The sequence below is a fragment of the Manis pentadactyla genome, chromosome 10, assembly GCF_030020395.1.
Source record: "Manis pentadactyla isolate mManPen7 chromosome 10, mManPen7.hap1, whole genome shotgun sequence".
NCBI lineage: Eukaryota > Metazoa > Chordata > Mammalia > Pholidota > Manidae > Manis > Manis pentadactyla.
Window position 1 is genome coordinate 77,155,893 of NC_080028.1, and position 24,308 is coordinate 77,180,200.

The 24,308-nt window shown below is 43.2% G+C and overlaps 2 protein-coding genes across 6 annotated transcripts in view; one reads left to right on the forward strand and one right to left on the reverse strand.

The window, feature by feature from the left end:
- The window catches only part of POLR3E (RNA polymerase III subunit E), a 35,520-nt gene extending 26,015 nt beyond the window's left edge, over nt 1–9,505 (forward strand). For 2 of the 3 annotated variants that reach the window (XM_036917006.2, XM_036917008.2), the window contains 8 exons: nt 53–134; nt 1,623–1,682; nt 1,781–1,938; nt 2,397–2,458; nt 2,959–3,485; nt 5,635–5,712; nt 7,701–7,826; nt 8,713–9,505. In XM_036917006.2, the coding sequence (XP_036772901.1) occupies nt 53–134; nt 1,623–1,682; nt 1,781–1,938; nt 2,397–2,458; nt 2,959–3,485; nt 5,635–5,712; nt 7,701–7,826; nt 8,713–8,769 (1,150 nt within the window). In that variant the 3' untranslated portion in view covers nt 8,770–9,505. The remainder of the gene's footprint in view (nt 1–52; nt 135–1,622; nt 1,683–1,780; nt 1,939–2,396; nt 2,459–2,958; nt 3,486–5,634; nt 5,713–7,700; nt 7,827–8,712) is intronic. The other variant, XM_036917007.2, reaches the window with a different exon arrangement.
- An 11,787-nt stretch (nt 9,506–21,292) lies between these two features.
- CDR2 (cerebellar degeneration related protein 2) overlaps nt 21,293–24,308 on the reverse strand; it is a 42,059-nt gene continuing 39,043 nt past the window's right edge. For all 3 annotated transcript variants that reach the window (XM_036917003.2, XM_036917005.2, XM_036917004.2), the window contains one exon: nt 21,293–23,214. In XM_036917003.2, the coding sequence (XP_036772898.2) occupies nt 22,350–23,214 (865 nt within the window). In that variant the 3' untranslated portion in view covers nt 21,293–22,349. The remainder of the gene's footprint in view (nt 23,215–24,308) is intronic.

Genomic DNA, 24,308 nt, shown 5'->3' on the forward strand with positions numbered 1-24,308 from the left:
TGGATGGGACTGAGGCCAGGGACTGACTGGCTCCCCCTACTCCCATTTGCAGTGACATCTTGTACCCCAAGGACTCCTCTAGCCCTCACAGTGGTGTGCCTGCCGAGGTGCTCTGCAGGGGCCGAGACTTTGTTGTAAGTGTCCAGGCTCTCTGGTCTCTGGGGGCAGTGGGGAGGTTGTGGGAGGAGGTTGGGTGTGGTGCAGGGCCTCCAGGACCTTGGCCCAGTAGCAGGCAAAGGGCAGGTACGTGGGGCAGGGGTGGCTCTGGACTCTTCCCTTTCTCCTCCTCCCCCTTGGAATCCTGGAGTCTGGCTTCAAAAGAACCTCGGAGTTCCTCTATTCTGAGAGTTGCAAACCAGAGGCCCTTAGGTGGATTCTGGCCAAAAGCATGTTTCATTTGGCCTGAGTCGTATTTTTAAAATGTTGACTTAAATTGGTTTTTACAATTCAAAATCATGGTACAAGCCAGATTTCTGGCTGATCATGCATACGTAATTGGCAGTGTGGTTACCGCTGGGTCACCTCCCTGGATGGTACTGACTTTGGATAGGACTGGCGACCCCCAGCTCACCCTGGGCCCCGGCTCATCTGCTTCCCCCATGCATGCTCCCTGCATTGTTGCCATGAGCTTTTGTAGCTCCTGAGTGGCTCATCCTCCCATCCACCGCCCACCCCAGCCTTGCTGCTACCCAGAGCTACAGTCCCTCCCAAGGACTGGAACCCTGATTTACTGGATCTGCACTGCTTCCCTTGACCTCAGTGTGGTGCTGAGCGCACTGAAATCTGTCTCCTTGGAGCTGCCCACGGTGACCTCGATGTGCCTATGCTCAGGCCTGATCACACACGTAGACTTTAAGCTGTTTGAAGAGTGTCTGCATGTTCTCTTCTGATGGGATGTCCCGGCTCCTTTGGACAGTTAGTGTTTAGCTGCCTATGTGGCTTCTTTTGTCTCCGGGGGCAGAGTGCAGCAGATATCCACTCCTCGGCTCTCACCCAAAGACTACTGTTCATTAGCTGCCATGGCCTGTCAGCCTTTTTCTGTGCAGACATGGTCAAAACTGGTGGCCTGTGAGAGGGTCTAGCCAAATGAGATATTGTGGGGGATAGTCTCCTCTCCTGGTGTGTTTCTCAGGTGCCCCAGTGGGTGATCTAGGGGCGGGGGTGCAGGGTGCCATGAGCTTCTGGAGAGCAGGGCAGGCCTTCTCTTCTGTTGTGCAGAGCGCAGCACAAGAAGCCCCTCCCGTGACCTTGTCTGAATCCTCACAGTGTCTTCATAGGCATTGAGGAGGAAGTGGTGAACAAGATGGCAGGGCATCATCTGCCTCAGGGAACTTTTCTGGTCTAGGTTGGGGTGGTGTGGTCCAGCTGCCCTCCTGGAGGAAAAACCCCCAGAGGCCCTTTACAGAGGAGCAAGCGAAGGCTCAGACTTGAAGGGACTGCCCACGGCCACACCTCCAGTAAGAGTGAGGGCCGGGAGTGAGCCCCGATCACCTGGCCCAGGCTCTGAACCACTGCTCTCTGCCCTCATCCCAGGCCCCCAGGACAGCTGCAAGGGTTTGGAGAACAGTCTTAAGAATAGTTCTTGTCTTGCCTACTGGAAACATACCTTCTTTCTCCCTTAGATGTGGAAGTTCACACAGAGCCGGTGGGTGGTAAGGAAAGAGGTGGCAGCGGTGACTAAGGTAAGCAGTGGTCTGGACCTGAAGCCCTTGCCGCAGCCACAGGGGACAGGCTGGGGCAGGGCTTCCTGTGTTTGCCACACCATTGCCCCTACCCGCAGCTCTGCACAGAGGATGTGAAGGACTTTCTGGAGCACATGGCTGTTGTGAGGATCAACAGAGGCTGGGAGTTTATACTGCCTTACGACGGGGAGTTCATCAAGAAGCATCCAGATGTGGTCCAGCGACAGCACATGCTGTGGACGGGCATCCAGGCCAAGTAAGAGCTTGCTGGGCAGGAGGGCCCACCAAGGAGAGGAGAACTGGGCCATCCCTGGCCACCCTGCCTCCAGGAAGCACAGCCGGGCTGCACCTGGGGTGGTACATGCCTCCTGCCACTCAGGTGGTTGCTGCTGACTGACCCCCCAATCCCCAGCACAGGCCCGGCCCACTCCCTGCAGATCTGAGCTGATGCGTGAGGGGAATTTTGGGGGGGTGTCCTGAGGCCAGATGTGAGGAGGGAAGGAAGGCACTCAGGAGCAAGAGCTAGGCTCAGGTCCCTCAGGGCAGGCAGGATGGAGGCTGGCTAGGGACGCACCTGCTGGGGGGACCGGGGAGGGCGTGGGAGCTCCGAGCACGAGGCGTCCTCAGTGACCAGGCTGTCGCAGGCCTTCAGGGTGCTGCTGTTGTGAGACCAATGAGGTCACTTGTACAGTTCAGTTTAACTCTTCTTTTCAGATTAGAAAAAGTCTATAATCTCGTGAAGGAAACCGTGCCAAAGAAGCCGGATGGACAGTCAGGTGTGTGAGGGGCTTTGGACTGGCTCCCGGAGGGCTGCTGTGCAGGAGCTTGTCAGGGCTTAGGCCTGGAGGGGGTCATAGGGCCCTCACCGCTGGCCCCCTACCGTGCCCTGCTCTCACTCCCCCACTGACCTCGGCTGAGGCTTGTCCAGTGGCCAAAGCCTCAGCCCCAGGGACTGAGGGCTTCTGGACTCCAGGGCTCTGTCGGATTCCAGGGCCCTGAAACCTGCTCACCTGCTCTGATTTTCCCCAGTCCTATTTCTTGCCTCACTGCTGGGGTTGCTAAATCCATTTTGGGTAAGGTGGGGTAAAAGGCAGGACTGTGCCTCTTGCTTCAGCTCTAGCTGCCTGCGTTTTTCCTGTCCCCTTCCTCTGAATAGCAGGATGTCCCCTATCAGGATGAAAGAGATTTCCCCGGGGCAGAGGGACCATGAGCCTTTGTCTCAGGCCCTTCTCTGCATGGACTCTGCATCTCCTGAGTAGTGCTGCATCTCCCACAGGGCCTGTTGGGCTGGTCTCTGGGGAACAGCGGGTCCAAGTAGCCAAAAGCAAGGCCCAGCAGAACCACGCACTGCTGGAACGGGAGCTGCAGCGGAGGAAGGAGCAAATCCGGACGTCCACTGTCCTACCTGGTGTGCAGATCAAGGAGGAGCCCATGAGTGAGGAGGGAGAGGAAGAGGAAGAGCGAGGAGCAGAGGAAGACAAGGAGCCCATGGACACCTCCCCCAGTGGTGGCCTCCACAGCAAGCTGGCCAACGGGCTGCCTGCTGGGCGGGCAGCAGGAGGAGGCAGCTTCAACGGGCACCCGCCCCCAGGCTGTGCCAACACTCCCGTGGCTCGGGAACTGAGGGCCTTCGTGGAGGCCACCTTTCAGAGACAGTTTGTGCTCACGCTGAGTGAACTCAAGCGCCTCTTCAACCTGCACTTGGCCAGCCTTCCCCCTGGCCATACGCTCTTCAGTGGCATCTCGGACCGCATGCTGCAGGACACGGTGCTGGCTGCCGGTTGCAAGCAGATACTGGTGCCTGTAAGTAGAGCCTGTGTCTGCCAAACAGGCAGCCAAATCAGGCCACCCTCCACCCTTCAGGAGGGCTGCTGGGTGGGCAGCATCTTTCCTGGCAGAAGGGAGCTCTGGAGACAAGTCTGGCCGCCTGACATGGCCTGCACCTGCTTGCTTTGGGGTAACCAGCTGTTCGGAAGCTGCATGGGGCATGGGGATGCAGGAGGACGTAGACCTTGGTTTGGATCTTGGCCGTCACGTGGCTGTGTGTGACCTCGGGCCTCTTGGGCTCTGTATCCCCACCTGCTGCAGGCAAGTGTTCACTTTTGTGTCTTAGGACTTGGATAAGGGCTGAATGAGGTGTCTGAAGGCCTTAACTGGTTGCTTGGCATAGAGCAGGGCCTCAGTATGTGCAGGTTGCCATCCTGGTTTCTAGCCACCCCCTGCCCCTGTGGCATCTCTCATTCCTGTCAACTTTGCCATTTTTCAGAGTGATTTCACTTATCTAGTATCATTTGATCTTTACAACCTGCAGATGAAGAAACAGAGTGTCAAAGCAGTGAAACGAACTTGTTCAAAGGTTATATACCCAGGAAGTGATAAGAGTTGGAATTGGAAGCTCAGAATAGTGGCTTCAAGCCTTAATCCTTTCTGCTTCACCTAAGACAAACTGGCCCTTTCACCAGAGCCCCCAGCTTGTGCCTGTGTCCTGGGGGACCCCCTGCCCATAGAGATCAGCTGACCAGCATGGGCTCTGTGGCCTTGCAGGCAGCATCTCTGGTGCCAGGCCCAGGGTGAGCCACCCACTGCTTCCTGTCACTGAAGGGGCCCCTGGGAGGGGAAAGTGCATGAGCAGAGTGTGTGTGTGTTGGAAACCTCGCCCTTAGCTGAGGGTGAAGAATGCCATGCTGTGACCTCGGGAGACTGCTGGCTCTTTCCTCCCAAGCTTTGCCCCCACCTGGCAGCAGACGGGGCAAGGTGAGGCTGTGGCTGTGGCTGCCTCTTAACAAGGAGCGTTGATGTTTGCAGTCCAAGGTCAGAAGCGCCTGCATGCAGCCTTGGGTGACCTGAGGCGAATGCCTAGCCCTGTGTACGTGAGGAAGGGAAACCAGGCTGCCTCGGCTATCTCAGATCTGGCCCTCATGGGGGGGAGCCTCCCGTGCCCACCCAGCCAGTGGCTGAGCTATCTGCAGGCTTGCTGGAGCTGGGCCAGGCCAGGAGGGCTTGCCTGATGTTAGCTAGGCTGTCTGGGTGGCTGGAGTGAACATAAGGTGAGGGACGTGAACGAGCGGCCCTCACACCCTGCCCTGCTTCTTGGGGCTGGTGCGTATGGGCCATGGCCCTCTCTCTCTTACCCCACGATCCCCGTGTGGGGATCACAGAGTCATGTCCGAGGGGAAGAGGCTCCAGATCTGTTCAACCTCATGTTTTCACACTAGTGAGCCAAGGCCCAGAGAGGGCAGATAGACATGCTAAGATTGAGTTTCACTCCTGGTCCTGCTGCTTACTAGCTCTGGGACCTTGGGCAGTAACCAATCTTCTCTGAACTGGATTTTCCTTATTACTTGTGTTGTGGCATCAAGACTGGAACCCACTCTACCAGGTGCCCCCTGCCTCTGTCCCCCTCTCTGGGTACCCAGAGCCCTGGCCACCCTTTTCTTGGCCTACCTTTGGATCCTGCTGAACCAAGTGGTGTGAGAGTCGGACAGGGCCTCTCTTTAATACTGACATAGCCCTTTTGGGAGGGGACTGAAGGGAACCATTAGGAGTGTCCTGAGGAGCTGGGGGGTGGGGATGCTTCTCAGGACACACCTGAGGGCTGGGATTTGCAGGGGGACACTGGATCGTAAAACAGAGAGGTGAGCCAACACCAGGCTGGTGGGAGAAAGAACATGCCTCCCTACCTAAGGAGCATGTGCGGGTGCAGGCTGGTGCGCACACTCCTCTCTCACCAAGCCCTCTCAGGCCCTGGTGGGGTGTGGCTGGCCCACGGTGGGGACGAGGAAACATGCAGGTGCGTGGTTTCCCGCAGCCCCGCAACTCATGAGTGGCAGAAGCTGGCACTGGAACCCACCCTCCTGATCCGGGCTGGTGCAGACCGGGCGGGATGAGGGGGCAGTGAGGGTGGTCCACATGGTGAAGAAAGTCAACAAGCTCATGCCTGGGCCTTGGTTAGTTTCCCCCACAGACGGCTGCTTCCCCAGATGAGCAGAAGGTGTTCGCGCTCTGGGAGTCTGGAGACATGAGTGATCAGGTGAGGTGACCTCTGCTGCCATCTTCCCCAAGAGCAAGGAGTCAGGCAGTCCTGGAGCGGTGAGGCCTTTGGGGAGACCCAGAGTTTCCAGCTACTGATTTTAAATATTCTGGCTACATGTCCCTGTCGTCTGAGGGCTGGGATTTGGGATTACTGTCAGAACAGGCTGGATGTGCCAGTGGGCTGAGCCAAAACCAGTGGTTCCCAAATGCCAGTCTGGCAGCTGCATCAGAATCGCCTTTTTAAAGAATGCAGATTCCAGAGACTAGAACGTGAGCTAAGGTGGCAGCGCTGTTTGCCTAGTCCATCACGGGCCCTGAGGTCCACAGGGTTTCCTCGGTCATGAACTTGCTTGAACCTTAAAGATTAAGATTTAACTGCTAAACGCTAGTCAGTCCGTCCTCTTCCAGGGCCTGTTTGTAATGTATGGGGAGAAAGGGAGTGAACAAAAGCCCCCGCTGAGCTCTTTGCCCCCTTTTGCCTCTTAGAAGGGGACTGGATGGCAGGCTGAGAATATAAAGGGGGATAGAGCCTTCCAGTGCCCCCCATACCTGTGGGTCCAGAGCAGTGTGGAGCTGCTCTCCCAAAAGCTCTGTGCTTTTGGCCAGAATAGCTCGCATCTGGGTTTCTTACTGAGAAGTACTCTGATAAAGAAAAAATTTAGTTCATATTTTGAGAAAATAAATAAGACTGAAAGCTTTATGGAAACAGTCTCCTGCCCTGCCTGACCCAATTCCCACTCCTCAGAGGCAATTACTTTTTAACTGCAAGGTACCACCCAAAGGGTTACCTCTGTTTTAAAAATACACAAAACATACTGCTGTTTGATGTGTCAACTTGATATTTCAATGGGTTTCCTGAAGTGGTGGATGACAGCTTAGCTCTCAGCTGTGTTGGCAGAACATAGACAGGAGTGGGCTGTCATGACGGTTTCTTTGTGAAATCAGGTTTCAGTGCTTATAGCATCAGGGCTGTAGGGCCGAAGAGGAGTAGTATAATATGATACATTTCTTTTTATATACTACTTCCTATTTTCATGTGCATAGTTTTCTGAACACACAGTTACCAATGGCAATACTGTTCAGAGTGGTACCCCGCAGGATGGGCTCTTTATGCTGGGTTGGGGAACCCTGTGTCGCCCTCCTTGCTTAATTTTAGTCTCTGGAGGCAGGGTAGTTGTCTGCATTCTTTCGTGTCTTAAACAGCTTTCTTCTGTCCTCAACTGTTGTCCGGGGCTAGAATTTTAGAAAGTAATCATTTTCCCTCTGAATTTAAGATACTTTTCCATGCAGCCTTTTAGAGTTGTTGTTCAGTGACATTCTGCTTCTCAGTTTTTTTAATTTGCCTCAAATTCTTCACTTTAACCCAAACTTAAGGTTTTTTTCCTTATTCTGTATATTGTTCAATGCAATTCAGATGTGCTGTGGGGTAGTCATTATTATATTGAACCATTGGGTCATTCTTTGGAAATTCTGTGATTTGAGAATTCCTTTATCTGATTTTTTTTTCCTATTTTTTCAGAATTATTGTGTGATATATTGGATCAAATCTTTTCTTAATACCTTTTTTGCTTTTGGGGGATTTCAGCTGTTTTTATTTTGGGATGTAATGCTTCTCTTGGTGTCCTGTTTCCTGGATGCCATGTGAGGTTTATCAAGACTTGAAGCCACTCATATCTATGCAGTTTAGATGCTTTCTTCGTGTAGGGCCTACATGCTAAATCGTTTATCACTCCTGTTTTTTTTTTTTATCATGAAAAAGGATGTCTAAAATGCTCATCCTCAGACACTTCACCAGCTCTTTTGTTCTTGTGGGCATAGACTTCTATTTCTATACTTTTGTTGGGGTCTCGAGAGATGACAAATTGACAAAATGTGTTCAGAAGTCTGCAGCATGAAGTTAGAGCCATAGCTTTGGATTTTTTTTGTCTTGGGAGGGTTCTCTTTTAGGTGATTATTTCCCATAATAACATATTTTTGCTACTAAAGCATCGACAGGTTTTGCTTGAAATTTTTTCCAAAAATTACCGAGTGCGCCGGAACATGATCCAGTCTCGGTTGACTCAAGAATGTGGAGAAGATCTAAGTAAACAAGAGGTGGACAAAGTACTAAAGGTACATCTGTTTTGTGTGTAGTAATATGCACGGGCTATGGCTTCTGCTCTGACCATGAGCTTAAGCATGTGGGCGCCCAGGACTGGCTCTTCACTGTCTTAGATGGAGGCTGTTAAATCAGGCTTCCTCTGGACGCCTCCCCATTAGGTCTTCAGCAACTGATTGGTATGGTGGGTATATACAAGTGGACTAAATTGAGTAAGATACAGACTCCATCATCAAAATATATAGTCGGGTGGGTCATGCTTCAGAATCCTGACTCCACTCCCACCTGTACCACTTTCATAATTCTTACATAGCCAAATACTAATTCTTATACTGCTTGCTTTCACAGAATCAATTTTCAAATTAACATTTAGCTAGTATATGAAAATACTTAAAAATGCTTTTATGGACAGTTGACCCTTCAACAGTGCAGGGGTGCCAACTCCCACAGTCGAAAATTCCACATACAAGTTTTGACTCCTCCAAAACATTTTCCAATATATTGAAAAATATATGCATGTAAGTGGACACATACAGTTCAAACCTATGTTCTTCAAGGGCCGCCTTACCATATTTATAGAAACTTCTGGAACACAAAGAGCTGATGAGTTGCCTTATGTTCTTATCTAGTATCTAAAACATCCAAGGCCATATACAGTGCTACTATTATGAAGCACCTTTGTCCTGTACAGTGTAACAGTTTTTGTTTGTAAAGTATGTTCATTTATAGTTCCTCACAAGACACCCTGAGGAGAGGGAGGCATGGGGTGGCAGGGGAGCCTGAGGCCCACCACTGAAGAGAAGAGGCAGGCTTGGTTTCCCATTTGTGCCCTACCCATTAATCCAGCTTTGATGTTCAGCACAGAATGAGTAGCTACCTGTATTCTCTCTCCATTCACAGGACTGCTGTGTTAGCTATGGTGGCATGTGGTACCTTAAAGGGACAGTACAGTCTTGACAATAGTCACAAACCACTAACCCAGTGACCCCGAGCCCAAGGAAAGATGGCAGAGCCAGCAGAGGTGGACGTAGAGGCTCAGCTGCTTCAGAAGACATGGAGCAAGAACTGACCATCTCGTGACCACTGGCACTGCACCGTCTGGTGGATGGAGGGCATCTCCTCAGCCAGTGGCAGTGTGTTAGACTGCTCACAGGAGAGACCTGCCAGGACCTTCTTTCCAGTACAGTTTGAAATTCCCGACATTATGTTGCTTATTATTTGGTTTCATTCTCACAATAAAGAGAGTGAATACTGACACGGGCAGGATGACGGAAACCATGGTTTAATATTTACTTTTCAAACTTAATGCCAACAAGGTCTAAGTTATGTTTATAAGATGAAGAAAACTTAAGGTTCTAAATATTTAAAATGCCTAGAAGCCAATATTAGTCTTCAATTATCTACCGTCTGCTAAGACTTCTGCCAATTTCATTAAACAAACCAAATTGAATTATTTTAGTGTTGGGTTTCTGTGGCCACTTTACCTTTCAAAACCTACTTTATGTAGCAGTTGCCACTGTTTACATGAACCATAGCAAAAAATCATAATGAAACCCATCTAGTTTTGATGTCTGCATAAGGATGCAAACAGAACCAGGTAAGTATGGAACAATGTGTAAGTGAGGTTATCACACTTTGATGTAAAATTTTATATTTTGTGTATTTTTTAAAATAAATGCTAACACTAATCTGGCATCATGGTGCTGCTGTCTTCCGATGGTTACAAGAAGGCAGTGGTGTCTGTGCTTTCAGAGCTGGGCACGTAACACCCAAGGGAAGGGAGCCAGCGGGGCGAAGACTCCTTAGAGCAGTGCTGCCCAGTAGAGCTGTGAGGTCACATATGTGATTTTTAAGTGTTCTAGTAGACACATTAAGATAGTAAAGAAAAAAAAAAGCCCAATATAGCTAAAATATTTTACATTGTACTAGATCTGGTACATTCAGGATCTGGTATCTTTTGTACAACACTTGCAGTTTGGACCAGCCCCAATTTAAGTGCTCAGTTGCCACATGTGGCTAGAGGTGTGACCTTATTGGACAATGCAGCCCTAAAGGATCATGAGAAAAGAGTAAGCTGAGTTTGCCAGATATGGAATTTTGCTACATGAGGCTTTCGCCAGGATGGGTTATGGCCAATGGCACCTCTGCTTTCTGAAGGTTTAGATGGTCTATGCATGCACCCCAACCTACCAAAAAAAAATCCAATATTTGGTAGTTTAACAGATTGCTTGTATATTATCTTCTTGGTTCTAATTGTTAACATACATGAACCTAAGAGTAGAGTCTGTGGGGAGTCACAGCCTTAAATACACTGATAAAGAGGGGTGAGTTACACATTGAATTCAAATAGCTAGGAAATAACCTTAAGGAACATAGGAAATAATTGTTTACATTAATTTTTACCTCAATTTTTTGGAGATATATTAACAACCAGTGAAGGAAAATTATACAAGCCTGAATAAACAATGAAATGGAAACGTTACAGAACAATTAGATGATTTATAAAGAAAATATGAATTTTAAAACCAGTTGGAAAAAAAGTAGCATGATATGAATAAAAATGAAAAAAACCCACACGATGTGGATTCCAGTGGCATGTTAAAGAAATAACCCTGCCATACCACATCTATTATGCAAGGGTGATGATACTAGGAAGAACCACCTTAACAGAGATGCAAGAGCGACAGCAGGGCATGTTAGTAACCTGCACCCGATGAACAGGCCAACAGAAAACCACCACCTCAGGGATCAAGGTACAAAATTCATTCCAGATACAAGTTTTTAAAATAGGAGTGGATGGGTATTTCATTAACAATTAAATAAAAAGCTAACATGCTAAGTCAAACATTGAACATATTCCTTAGGATTGAGACAGATGTATTTACTCATATCCTTGGTATACTAGTCAGAGCAGTTAGACAATAAGAAAAATAGTATTGGGTCAAAATGTTTTTTCAGGTACATGAACAAAATCAAGTAAAAGCTATTCTCAATGAGCATTTAATAAGATACCTGGAATCAATAGCATTCCTATATGCAACTAATTAGAAAATAGAAGAAAAGATCTTACTTGAAACCTCCAGATGAACCTTTTAAAATCTGGACCTAGATGATAAAAATTTGAAAGTTTACTGAGACACAAAAGACTATTTGAACAAATGGGAAGGCATAAACCTTGGATCAAAGTCTGTATCAGGCTGTACTTAATTTAACCTATTTCTTTTAACTTGATCTCAATAAAAGTAACAGTTTTTCCCCATGAACCAGACAAGCTAAATTTAAAGTGTATATTGTTTTAAAAAAATGCAAAACAATCCTGGAAATTCTGAAGGCAATGAGGGTAACTTCCTCTTAAAAGTTTAGAAAACATACTATCAAGATATATGGCAATTAAGAATTGCCCTTGGTGCATGAAAATCAGATCCTAGAACAGAATTAGGGTCCAATTCATGTAAAATTTAGTATTGATTCCAATGATATTGCAAGTGATGGGGAACAGAAGTTTAGGGAGATTTTTGGAAAGAGGGCTGGGTAGGAAGCACCAGGCATCTGTCTCCCCACCTAGACAACAGTTGCACTGGTAGAATCTGGCTGGCAGTCTGTAAAGGCTTGCAACTTCCATGTGAAAACATGAACTGTAAATTGTGATTGATTTCAGTCAATTTCAGTTCTCAGCAGGGTAGCCACTCCCGGCTTCCCACCCCTAGCCACTTTTCCTGGAGCGGCTTGCAGGAGCCAGGTGGGCAAGACAACGGTGCTGATTTGCTGCTTATGATTAGAGGTGCAAAGAGGTGGGCAGCTCTTGTTGCAGCCCCTCCAAGTATCTAAAGGACTGACATCTTTCCCCCCTACCCTTCATTGCTTCTTCGGGGAGCCAGGTTTTAACAACTAGAATATTCTAAACAACCGTATATATGGGGAAAATTAGAAAGTGATCATGCATGCCCAGAGAAAGTCTCAGAAAAGAGCTGAGAAGACCTTAAGTTACTCAGGCTGATCCTTGGCATGGACAAAGCCAACAAGCTAAGAAACAAGAATAACTAAAAAAATTTAAGCAAACCCAGGGGAAGGGGGTATCTGATTTCCAAAGTTACTACATTATCAGCTTCAAATGTCATGTTCAACAAAAATACAAGGCAAGCAAAAACAGGAAAGTATGGGCCATCCAAAGGAAAAAATAAGTCAACAGAAACTCCCTTAAGACCCAATGGCAAATGTGCTAGACAAAGACTAAGACAACTGATTTAAGGATGTCCAAAGAACTAAAGGAAGATGTGGAGAAAGTCAAGAAAACAATGTGTTAACAAAACAATTATCAATAGAATTATAAAAAGAAAATTCTGGAGTGCAGTGGAAATTACAATAATTGAAATGAAAATTGCACTAGAGCCATTCAAAGGCAGATTTGAGCAATCACCAAACTTCAATATAGGACAATGGAAATTGAGACTGAGGAATGGAAAGAAAAAGGAATGAAGAAAAATAAAAGAGAGCCTAAGGGGCCTGTGGGACACCATCACACAGACCAACACTACTGTTGTTGGAGTCCCAGAGAAGAGAAAAGGGAGACTATTTTGAAGAAATAATAGCTGAAAACTTCTCAAATTTGATGAAAGACATGAATATCCAAGAAGTTCAATAAGCTCCAAGTAAGATAAACTCAGACCCACGGAGGGTCCACCTGGCTCCTGCAAGCTGCTCAAGGAAAAATGGCTAGGGGTGGGGAGTGGGGAGTTGCCACCCTGCTGAGAACTGAAATTGACTGAAATTAATCACAATTTACAGTTCATGTTTTCCCATGGAAGTTGCAAGCCTTTACAGACTGCCAGCCAGATTCTACCAGTGCAACTGTTGTCTAGGTGGGGAGACAGATGCTTGGTGCTTCCTACCCAGCCCTCTTCCCATATATCAACCTTTCAAAAGATAAAGTGCCAATCCTGAAAGCAGCAAAAGCAGAGTGAATTGTCACAAACAAGTGATTCTCTAAGATAATAGATTTCTTGTTAGAAATTTGAGGCCAGAAGATATTGGAGGCCAATACATGCAAGGTGCTAAAAAAAGGAAAACTGTTGACCAACAACCCTGTATCCAGCGGACTGTCCTTCAAAATTTAGCAGAAAGGAAAACACTCCCAGGTAGAAGCTTAGGGAGCTCATGACCACCAGAACTGCTCTGAAAGAAATGCTCAAGGGAGTCCTGCAAGGTGAAATAAAAGGACACTAGACAGTAACTCGAAGCCAAATGGAAAAATAAAGAATTCAATAAAGGTACATACATGGGCAATTACAAACACTAGTAGTATTAAGACAATGGTTTATAACTACTTGCTTTCTCCATGATTTAAGAAACTAATGCATTTAAATAAAAAACCCCACCCACAATTTACTAGTGTGAAAGGTAGTATTACTGCAACTTTGATTTGTAACTCAAAATCATGTTTTCTACATAATTTAAGAGACTAATGCATTTAAAAGAATTGCGAGTTTGTTTTTTTGGTACACAGTGTATAAAAAGGTAATTCTGTGACATCAGTGATCAAAGGGTAGGGAGATGAAGTTATTGAAATTAATGTATGAATTCAAATTAGTGTTATAACTTTAGGATGTTAAATGTAATCCCCATGGTAACAACAAAGAAAACAGCTGTAGAATATACACAAAAGGAAATTTAAAAGGGATATAAACATTTCACTACAAAAAATCACAAAAGACAGGAATGCAGGAAATGAAGGACAAAAAGTTATATGGTATATAGAAAACAAAGAGTACAATGACCTAAGTCCCTGCTAATCAGTATCTACTCTAAATATAAATGGATTAAACTCCACAATCAAAAGACAGAGAATGGCAGAATGGATAAAAATACATGTTCCAACTAGGTGCTGTCTACAAGAGACTCACTTGAGATCCAAAGACACACAAACAGGTTTAAAGTGAAAGGATAGAAAAAGATACTACATGGAAATAGAACCAAATGAGAGTGAGGGTGGCTATACTAAATATACAACAAGAAGATATAACAATTATAAACATGTATGTGTCTAATGAGAGACCATCAAAATATATGAAGGAAAAACTGACAGAATATAAGACAAATAGATGGTTCTAAACCAATAATAGTTGGGAGACCTCAATACTCCACATACAAGAAGACAGAAGATAATTAAGGAAAGAGGACTTAATAAACCAACTAAATCTAACACATAAGGAACACTCTACAACAGAATACCATTATTCTCAAGTGCACATGGAACACATTTTCCAGGATAGACCATATGTTAGGCCAAAAATTAAGTCTCAATAGATTTAAAGTATCTTCCTGATCACAACAGATGAATTTAGAAATCAATAACAAAAATAAAACTAAAAAATTTACAAAAATTTAGGTATTAAATAGATTTTTAAACGACCAATAGATCAAAGAAGAAATTACAAGGGGAATTAGAAAATATTTAGAGACAAATGAAATGAAAAACAACATACCAAAACTTGTGGAACACAACACTAAGGGGAAATTTTATTGCTATAAATGCTTATGTTAAAAAACAAGATATCAAATCTGTATTTAATTTTACAACTTAACTAGAAAAATAAACCCAAAGCTACTAGAAGGAAATAATAAAGATTACAGTAGAGATAAACAAAATAGAGAGTAGAAAAATAGAGAAAAATCAATGAAACCAAAAGTTTTCTTTGAAAAGGTTTTTTAAAAATTGACAAACCTTTAGCTAGGCGGACCAAGAATAAAAGAGAAGACTCAAATTACAAAAATCAGAAATGCAAGGACATGACTACTGACTCTACAAAAATAATAAGGGCTATAAAACAGTACTATGAACAAATTATATGATGACAAATTGGATAACCTAGAAGAAATGGACAAATTCCTAGAAAATGTAAAACCTACCAAGACTAAATAACAGAAAATCTGAATAGACCTATTAGTAATCAAATACTTCCCAACAAAGAACTCTTCCTTTACTGGCTTCACTGGTAAATCTGACCAAACATTTAAAGAAAATATTAATCCTTCTCAACCTTTTAAAAAAAAACTGAAAACACTTCCTAACATAGTCTATGAGACCAGCATTTTCCTGATAACAAAGTCAAAGATGCTGCAAGTAACAAAAAACTACAGATCAATATTCCATATGAACATTGACGCAGAAAACCCCAACAATATTCCAGCAAACAGAGTTCAGCAGCACATTAAAAAGGACATACCATGACCAAGTGGGATTTATTCCTGGAATGCAAAGACAAAAAATACATCAATGTAATATGTCACATCAACAGAATGAAGGGAAAAAAACCACATGATCATCTCAGCTGATACAGAGAAAGCATCTGACAAAATTCAATACTTTTTCATGATAAAAAACACTTAACAAACTAGGAATAGAAAGTACTTCAACATAATAAAAGCCATATATGAAAAGCCCACAGTGAACATCATACTCAATGTTGAAAGACTGAAAACATTTCCTCTAAGATCAGGAACAAGGTAAGGAAGCCTGCTTTAACTACTTCTATTCAATAGGACTGAAAGTTCTAACCAAAGCAATAAGGCAAGAAAAAAAAACTCATCAAAATTAGAAGAAATTATGTTTGCAAACAAATTGATCTTCTACGTAGAAAACTAAAGATTACATTTAAAAAAACCTGTTAAATAAATTCAGCAAGTTGCAGGCTACAAAGTCAACAAAAACCAGCTGCATTTCTATATACGATGAACCTGAAAAAATTACAAAAACAACTCCATTTACAATGGCATCAAAAAGAACATACTACTACTTAACCAAGAAGGCGAAAGATCAGTACAATAAAAAAAATGAAACGAGATTCAAGATGGCGGCGTGAGAGGTGAGATGGAGAATTCCTCCCAAAACCAGAGATAGTATGAAAATGTAGTTAACTAATACAACTAACCCTAAAACAACATGAAAGAAAGAAGGCTGAACCAGACTGCATACAGACCTCACGAACAGAGCAGACCTCACGAAACAGGGTAACGTAGGAAAGCCTTAATCTGGCAGGACCTGAGCCCTTCCCCCACCCCAGCTCACTGGCAGGAGAAAGAGAAATGGAGTGGGGGAGGGGATGCAAGCCTGGGCCTGCTGAACACCTATCCCTGGAGGTCTGCTTTGGGAGCAGAAACCTACACTGTGTGGTGCTCTGGATGTTGGGGAGCTCAGACAGGTGGAGTGCTTGAGAGACTGGTTCTTGCCGTTTGTGGAAGAGGGGATCCACACCTGGCGACTCTGGGATAAGGGAAAGGCAGGCAGTCCGAGAGGTTTCCTAGCAGCAAGAGGGCTGTCGAAGGAATGGGGTTTGCACGGAGCTTGCTGCATGGGGGAGGGGAGAGCTTGACAAGGTTGTCTGGGTGTGCTCTGCCCAGCTGGTTGGGACTTTGAGGAGCTTCAGGTGCCCCATCCACCTGGCTGCCTACTCAGCTATGAGGCCCCCCACTGTGACATGCAGCCTGCTGTGCCTTCCTCCTAGCCTGCTGGCACCAGTTCACAACCCTGTAGTCACTGTGCTGGCATCAGGCCAGCCAGAGGGAGGCCCCGCCTACAACAGCTAGAGACACCAAGCACAGAGGCTTACACCTGTGTGTTTGGCCCACTGGCTCTGACACTGGAGACAGGCACCACAGACGGGAATCAGGAAACAGATCTTTCCTCCCCCCAGGCACCAGCTCCGCTCCCCTATGACCCCCAACCTCACTCTAGGGGCTGAGCAGCTCCAGAGTGGAGCTTCTGGGCTCTTGTGGGCACCACACAGAAATATGAAACGTCAAAAGAACATGGTTCAGACCAAAATCTCACAAACCCCAGAAAAAGGGTCAAATGAAACTGAACTCACCAATCTGTAAGAGAGTTCAAAATAAAAATCATAAACATGTTTATGGAGGTACAAAAAAATACTCAAGAACTCAGGAATGAATTTAAGTTGGAGATTCAATCATTAAGAAATTCCGTATCTGAAATGAAACATACAATGGAGGGACTTAAAATCATTAAGAAATTCCATATCTGAAATGAAACATAAAATGGAGGGACTACTCGATGTAGTAGAAGAGACGGTAAATAGAATAGAAATTAGAGAAGAGGAATACAAAGAAGCTGAGGCACATAGAGAAAAAGCAAAAGAATATGGAGAGAACTGTGATGAATAGAAATGGAACAATATTCATATTATAGGGGTACCAGAAGAAGGAGAGAAAAAGGGATAGAAAGTGTCATTCCCCAATCTGGGGAAGGAGATAGTCTCTCAAGCCATGGAGGTGCACACATCTCCCAACACATGGGACCCAAGGAAGACAACATCAAGACATATAGTAATGAAAATGGCAAAGATCAAGGATAAAGACAGACATTTAAAAGCAGCTAGAGAGAGAAAAAAGATCACATACAAAGGAAAACCCATCAGGCTATCATCAGACTTCTCAACAGGAATCTTACAGGCCAGAAGGGAGTGGCATGATATATTTAATGCAATGAAGCAGAAGGGCCTTGAACAAGAATACTATACCTGGCAAGGTTATCATTTAAATTTGAAGGAGGGATTAAACAATTTTCAGATAAGAAAAAGCTGAATTTACCTCCCACAAACCACCTCTACAGTGCATTTTGGAGGGACTCCTATAGATGGAAGTATTCCTAAGGCTAAATAGGTATCACCCAAGGGATATAGACAAGAGTACAGAGTATGATTCACAACATACAAAGAATGGAGGAGGAAGAAAAAGGAAAAAAAAAAGAACCTTTAGGTTGTGTTTGTAATAGCACACAAAGTGAGTTAAATTAGACTGTCAGATAGTAAGGGAATTACCCTTGAACCTTTGGTAACCATGAATCTAAAGCCTGCAATGGCAATAAGTACATACCTATTGATAATCACCCTAAATGTAAGTGGTCTGGATGCACCAATCAAAAGACATAGAGTCACTGAATGGATTAAAAAACAAGATCCATCTAAATGTTGCCTATAAGAGACTCACTTCAAACCCAAAGACATACACAAATTGAAAGTAAAGGGATGGGAAAAGATATTTCATGCAACTATCAGGGAGAAAAAAGCAGGAGTTGCAGTACTTGTATCAGACAAAATAGACTTCAAAAAAAAGAAAGTAACAAGAGACAAAGAAGGACATTACATAATGATAAAGGGGTCAGTCCAACAAGAGGATATAACTATTATAAATATCTATGCACCCAACACAGGATCACCTACATATGTGAAACAACTACTAACAGAATTAAAGGGGTAATAGAATGCAATGCATTCATTTTAGGAGACTTCAACACACCACTCACTCCAAAGGACAGATTCACCAGACAGAAAATAAGTAAAGACAGAGGCACTGAACAACACATTAGAACAGATGGACCTAACGGACATCTACAGAACTCTACATCCAAAAGCAACACGATACACATTCTTCTCAAGTGCACATGGAATATTTTCAAGAATAGATCATATACTATAGGCCACAAAAAGAACCTCAGTAAATTCAAAAAGATTGAAATTGTACCAACCAGCTTCTCAGATCACAAAGGTATGAAACCAGAAATAAATTACATAAAGAAAATGAAAAAGCACACAAACACATGGAGGCTTAAAAACATGCTCCTAAATAATCAATGGTTAAATGACCAAATAAAAACAGATCAAGCAATATATGGAGACAATACAACAATGATTCAACAACACAAAAATCTGTGGGACGCAGCAAAGGCTGTGCTGAGAGGAAAGTATATTGCAATGCAGGCCTACCTCAGGAAAGAAGAACAATCCCAAATGAACAGTCTAAACTCACAATTAATGAAACTAGAAAAGGAAGAACAAATGAGGCCCAAAGTCAGTAGAAGGAGGGACATAATAAAGATTGAAGCAGAAATAAATAAAATTGAGAATAAAACAATAGAAGGAATTAATGAAAGCAGAAGCTGGTTCTTCAAGAAAATAAACAAAATAGATTAACCCCTAGCCAGACTTATCAAGAAAAAAAGTCTACACACATAAACAGAATCAGAAATGAGAAAGGAAAAATCACTACAGACAACACAGAAATACAATTATGAGAGAATACTATGAAAAATTATATTGTAACAAACTGGATAACCTAGAAGAAATGGACAACTTTCTAGAAAAATACAACCTTCCAAGGCTGACCCAGAAAGAAATAGAAAATCTGAATAGACCAATTACCAGCAAAGAAATTGGATTGGTAATCAAAAACTACCGAAGAACAAAACTCCTGGACAAGGTTTCACTACTGAATTTGATCAAACATTTAGTGAAGACCTAATACCCATCCTCCTTAAAGTTTTCCAAAAAGTAGAAGAGGGAACACTCCCAAACTCATTCTACGAGGCTAACATCCCTCTAATACCAAAACCAGGCAAAGACACTGCAAGTTACCAAAGGGAAAGGGACTGGAGAGGGTGGGTGGGAAGGGAGAGATAAGGGGGAAAATGGGGCATTACAATTAGCACACATAATGTAGCGGGGGGGGGGACACAGGGAAGGCTGTATAACACAGAGAAGTAGTGATTCTATAGCATCTTACTACGTTGATGGACAGTGACTGTAATGGGGTATGTGGGGGGGACTTGATAATGGGGGAGTCTAGTAACCATAATGTTCAAGTAATTGTACATTAATGATATCAAAATAAAAAAAAATTTAAAAAAACACTAATAATGAAAAAAAAACGATGAAACTGCTGAAAAAAATTAAAGACAAATAAATGGGAACACATCATGTTCATGGATTGGAAGAGTTAATATTGCTAAAATGTCAATACTAACCAAAAGTGATCTAAAGATTCAATGCAATTCCATCAAAATCCCAAGATGATTGATTTTTGCAGATCTTAAAAATCTTGAAATTCAGAAGGAATCTCAAGGGATCTCCAACAGCCAAAACAATCTTGAAAGGGAAGAAAACTAGAGGGCTTACTTTCTAATTTCAAAACTTACCATAAAGATACAGTAATCAAAACTGTATGGTGCTGGCATAAAGACAGCCCAGAAATAAACCCTTACATATAATGTCAATTGATTTTTAACAAGGGCTTCAAGACCACTCAACAGGGAAAGGACAATCTTTTCAACAAATGGTGCTGGAAAACTGGATATCCATATGCTAAAGAAAGAAGTGGGAGTCTTAACACCATATAAAAAAATTAACTCAAAATGGATCAAGGACCTCAATGTAAGACCTAAAACTAAAACTCATGGAAGAAAACACTGGACAAAAGCTTCACAACATTAGATTTAGCAATTATTTCTTGGTATGCTACAGGTAACAAAAAATAGACAAATTGGACTTCATGAAAAAATTTTAAATGTACACATCAAAGGACACTATCAATAGGGCAAAAAGGAAACCCACAGGAGAAAATACTTGCAAATCATATTATTACCCAGTAGGATGGCTACTATTAAAAAAAATGTGTTAGCAAGGATGTGAGAAATTGGAATCCTGGTGCACTGTGGTGGGAATGTAAAATGGTAGTCACTGTGGTAAACAGGATGGTGATTTCTCAAAAAATTGAAAATAGAATTACAATATGATCCAGCAATCCCACTTTTGGCTATGTATATAAAATAACTGAAAGCTGGGTCTTGAAGAGTTATTTGTACACAAGTTCATAGCAGCATTAGTCATGATAATTAAAACATGGAGGCAACTCGTGTCTAATGATGGACAAATGGATAAACAAAATGTCCATCATTAGGATGGTAATGTATTATGTGTATTTTTACCACACACAAAAAAGTCCATTATATATATATATACACACACACAATTTTAATGTTTGAGTATTGGAAAATGTCTTTCCTATGACTGATAAAATTTTTTGAGATTTCCATTTTTCCATTAAAAATACAGTACAGAAGAGTGCTCATAGTATACTGTTATTTGTTTAAAAATATGGGGTGATACAAACATATTTGTACTAATATATGCACAAAATATTTTGGAAGAATACACAAGAAAGTGGTAAGTAGTTGATTCTGGGGAGAAGATAGACTTACTTTACAAACTCGGTACTGTTTATTAAAAAAAGTGTTTTGCCCATTTTTGTTTAACTTCAATAGTCCACAAGCAAAATTTAGATTCAATGCTAATTTTAATGTTTATTGGAAAGTGTCTTTCCTATGATCAAATTTTTTGAGAATCAACTCAAATGAGAATTAAGTCAAATAATTTTAATTCAGAACCAAGTGTGACATTTCTAAAGTAATGGATTATATACAGTATATAAATTTGAAGATATATTTCAATCATACAGTAATTCTAATCAATATACAACATGATCAGAATCTATTACACAATCCCAAGGAATGGAAAAAAATGGAAATGGAAAAAAATCACTATATCTTCCCAGAGATGCTGGAAGAAAAAAAAAAGTAGACAGTTGCTTATAGTGAAATGGCTTAAACTTAAAATAAAAAGCAATCAATCCATTTGTTCATTTTCATTGACAGTTTTATTCAGTTTTTAGAAAAATATATACAATAACTGGAACCTGTTTTCTTAAATAGTTTTAAATTAAAAGTACGGGTGAGAGGATGAGTATACTTCCACAATCAGCACATCGATACTGCTGAATATAGTAGCAGACAGGAATTCTGCAGCAAGTAAAAATATTTACAGGAATGATAGGAAATAAGCAAGAGCAGCTTGTGGCTGGTAGGTTAGCTCAGACAACACAAGAGGAGTTAAGGAGTTTGATTTTGCCTCTTTAGTTTAAATTTAAGAATAGATTTACGTATTTGCCTACCCTAACCACTACTGCTTTGAGGAAGAACATTTGAATGTGGGGGTGGAGGCCCTAATATGCTAACAAGCTAACTTAGGTCAGTGCAGAGCTTGCCCTTTCAGTTTGATATTCCATTGGATTTAGATATGTTAGGATTACCTGTCTGCCACAGTGCCACTGGTAGTAGATGTAACAAAACTCGAAGGCTTAGAGGATTTGTTAATGCCATTTATTTTGTATTAGACCCCTGCTTTCTCCTGAACATTCTTCTTAATGAATTCACAGTATCCCAACAGTATTTGCAAAAGACATTTTAGTTTGGCAGTCATCCGACTTCTACATAGTTTCGAGAAGTTAAGCAAGAAGGCAGTAGAAAGTGCCTCAGCTTTGTTTCAGCTCTGCCCTTTATCCCTAACTAGTCTACACTATACTATATACTATAGTAACTTCAGGCCTACTTCTCCAGGAGCACAAATCTTTCCTCCACTGGTTCTGGGCTTTTCAAGGAGTCGCAGCCTCATCAGTGCACCAGCCAGAAGCCAGCTTGTCAAGGGGTTTCCTGAGGAGCTTAATCAGAACTGGATTACAGACCTGACACCAGTAGGTACCTTCTTTTCTTGCTGTATGCATTTGCTAAATAAGCAAAGCAACGAGGCAATAGTCATGAGAAACATGAGGCTTTGGGGTCCACAAACACTCATGTGAGTGGGACAGAGATGTGACAGAAAGTATGCAAATTAGTAGTAGTGCTGGAGGTTCAATTAGGAATGAGAAGAGAGAGATTGGTATTTTGTTCTCTGTTCATCTATTTCCTGCTTAGTTTTCTTGATGCAACTAAAGATCTCCTTAAAAAGAGCTTTATATTCTGGAGGTGTTGTGGTGGGGGGGGAACCGATGGGCTCTGGGGTAACAGAGGCCAGTTCCCAGCTGCTGGTGCCAGGCTCAGACTGGGCATTCATTCCAGCTGGGTCCCTGGCCAGAGTCCTGGAGGTCTGCACGGCCTTGTGGGACAGGGAGTCCTCTTCCTGCTGGCACTTCTTCAGCAGCTCTTCATACTTCACCTTCAGGGCACTGTACTGAGTGTCCACTTCATGCAGAAGGGAGATGCCCCTCTGCTTCACAGCCTTGGCCCTCCGGATGCAGGTCTCCTCATGGCCCTTCATGATGTCCCCACCTGTCAAGCTGCTTAGCACTGACTCACTGCTGCTGCGCTTGAGAGGCTTCCTGTGTGCTTCCGGCCCAGTCGGGAGCATCTCCTCCAGCAGGCTCTGGCCAGATTCTTTGAAAGGAACAAACAGAGAGTCTGGCACCAGCCTCTCAACCCCATTCATGAAAGGATGCTCTGACTGCAACACCTGCCGCATCTCCGCCACCTCAGCCTCCAATTCCAGCGCCCGAGCTCGGTAGGCATCCATGGCCCCCAGCTGCTGCTCCAGGTCGCTGTTCTCCTTCAGCACAAGCCCATATTCCTCCTCCACAGTCACTCGCTTCTGCCTCTCCAGGCTCAGCTGGGCCTGTAACATTGTCACTGTCTTCTTCAAATGCTCGTTTTCTTCTTCACCAGGGCTTTGCTGACTTTGCAAGGAAGTGATCTTCTCGGCAAACACATGATCATACACAAAGTGTCTAGGGGAAAAATGTTGAAAGAATATATTACAGAGGTCAACTGACAATGAAGGGAGATTGTTTTTTCCAAAGAAATATTTTTGAGGAGCTGTGACAGCGACCAATTTTTTGCCTGTTCCACACTGGAGCAGTAGCTAAAATGAAATTGTGTGAGGCTGGCAAATAAACACATGTAAGAAAACATAGTTTTGGTGTCTTCTTTAAAAATATTATTGTACTAAAGAACATCCATTCCCAAAGACCAGTAGTATGACCTATACCTTTCAAGGCAATCAGAGTGGACCCCGTGGCTCTCAACCCTGGCTCCAGATTAGAACCACCTGGGTAGTCTTAAATAATATTGATGCCTGGGTCCCACCCCCATCGATTCTGACCTAGTTGGTCTGTCACCTAGACCTGAGGCTTTTTTAAAGCTCTCCATGTAATCATGATATGCAGCCAAGGTTGAGACCACTGCTGCAGTGATTTTAAACCAGGACTGCACAACAGAATCACCTGGGCAGTCTGTTACCCACACCTAGAGATTTTGATTTAGGCCTGAGGGAGTCATTGGTATTGCAGTTTGACAGACTCCACAGATAATTTGATGAACAATCAAGGTCAAGAACCATCGAACCCACTTTTCAGAGTCCTAGGCAACCTGTAATTATCTATTTGTGTGATTATTTGCTTATTTGCCTCTCCAGGAGATTGAAGGCTCCATGAAGGCTGGAACTGTGTCTATTTTGTTCACCACTTCTCATGTCTGGTGTGGCACCTGCCATACAACAGGTGTTTAATAAGTGGTTTATAAAGATTGAATCTTGTAACTAAATTGTAAAGGCATTTCTATAGGCAAAAAATCTTGTTAGACTCAATTTTTGTTTTACTGAAATTTCAATTTTTTTCACTCTATTGTGAAATACAATCCCAATATCTGTGGTCTATCAGAAGTCTAACTGCACCTTATTTTAAACTAAGATTTAACACATTAAAAGCACTGAAATAAATATTCCTAAGACTTTCAAAAATAAGTTTTCACCGAATTACTAATAGCCAAGAACTCTACCATTTATATGTTTAAGTTAAGTGGTTTTATTCAAACCACTGGCAGT